This window comes from Penaeus monodon, chromosome 29 (assembly GCF_015228065.2).
Source record: "Penaeus monodon isolate SGIC_2016 chromosome 29, NSTDA_Pmon_1, whole genome shotgun sequence".
NCBI lineage: Eukaryota > Metazoa > Arthropoda > Malacostraca > Decapoda > Penaeidae > Penaeus > Penaeus monodon.
In genome coordinates, this window is record NC_051414.1 from 33103005 (window position 1) to 33103765 (window position 761).

A 761-nucleotide genomic window follows, 5' to 3' on the forward strand; every position below is an offset into this window, starting at 1 on the left:
CACTATACATTACAGTTACATACGTAATTGGAAGTATGAATAAAAAAAAAGTAGTAGTACTATTACAGAATCTTCACATGAATGTTTAATTCTTATATCAACTATCAGTATAAATATGCCTTTGCTGTTATCCATATCTTTATCATCCAGAACAGGTTAGCATCAAGTAATGCCATGGCCTATGCACTTCATACACTGTAAGAAAGCAGTTTAATTATGGCCATCTTGATAACCTTATCTTAATTTTCTAAGTAACTGACTTTAAATTTGATTTCAACTTCCACCCAGAATATCATTACTATTCTTTCCAGGCTGTGAAAGGGATTAAAAAAAATGGAGTTTGTCATAGGAGCAACAGCAGCTTGTGGGGCATGTATTTTCTCCAACCCCATGGATGTGCTCAAGACACGCATGCAATTACAAGGGGAACTAAAGGCTAGAGGGCAGTACACTATTATTTACAAGAACATAATTCATGCTGGCATTGCTGTAGCAAAGGTATGTTGTCAGTGTAGAATCCTTACACTTTATAATTATATATTTGATATTGTAAAATATTAGGAGCAAGTTTGTTTATGAGAGAATTTATAAGTTGTTGATTTTTTTTGTTTAGATGTTGTCTTTCAAATTTCACCCAGTTTGTAATGTATTTATTTTGATGGAAACAGAAACACTGTAGCAATAGTTCTCTTCATTTTCTTCTATCAAATAAACGTTATCTTTCATATAAAACTTATGAATTCTTTTTGGATTCTTTAAGA

At 31.7% G+C, this 761-nt stretch overlaps 1 protein-coding gene across 2 annotated transcripts in view; it reads left to right on the forward strand.

Moving 5' to 3' along the window:
• Window positions 1–761, forward strand: part of LOC119592178 (solute carrier family 25 member 35-like) — a 5870-nt gene that overhangs the window by 954 nt on the left and 4155 nt on the right. For both annotated transcript variants that reach the window (XM_037941008.1, XM_037941007.1), the window contains exon 2: window positions 312–498. In XM_037941008.1, coding sequence (XP_037796936.1) covers window positions 334–498 — 165 coding nt within the window. In that variant the 5' untranslated portion in view covers window positions 312–333. The remainder of the gene's footprint in view (window positions 1–311; window positions 499–761) is intronic.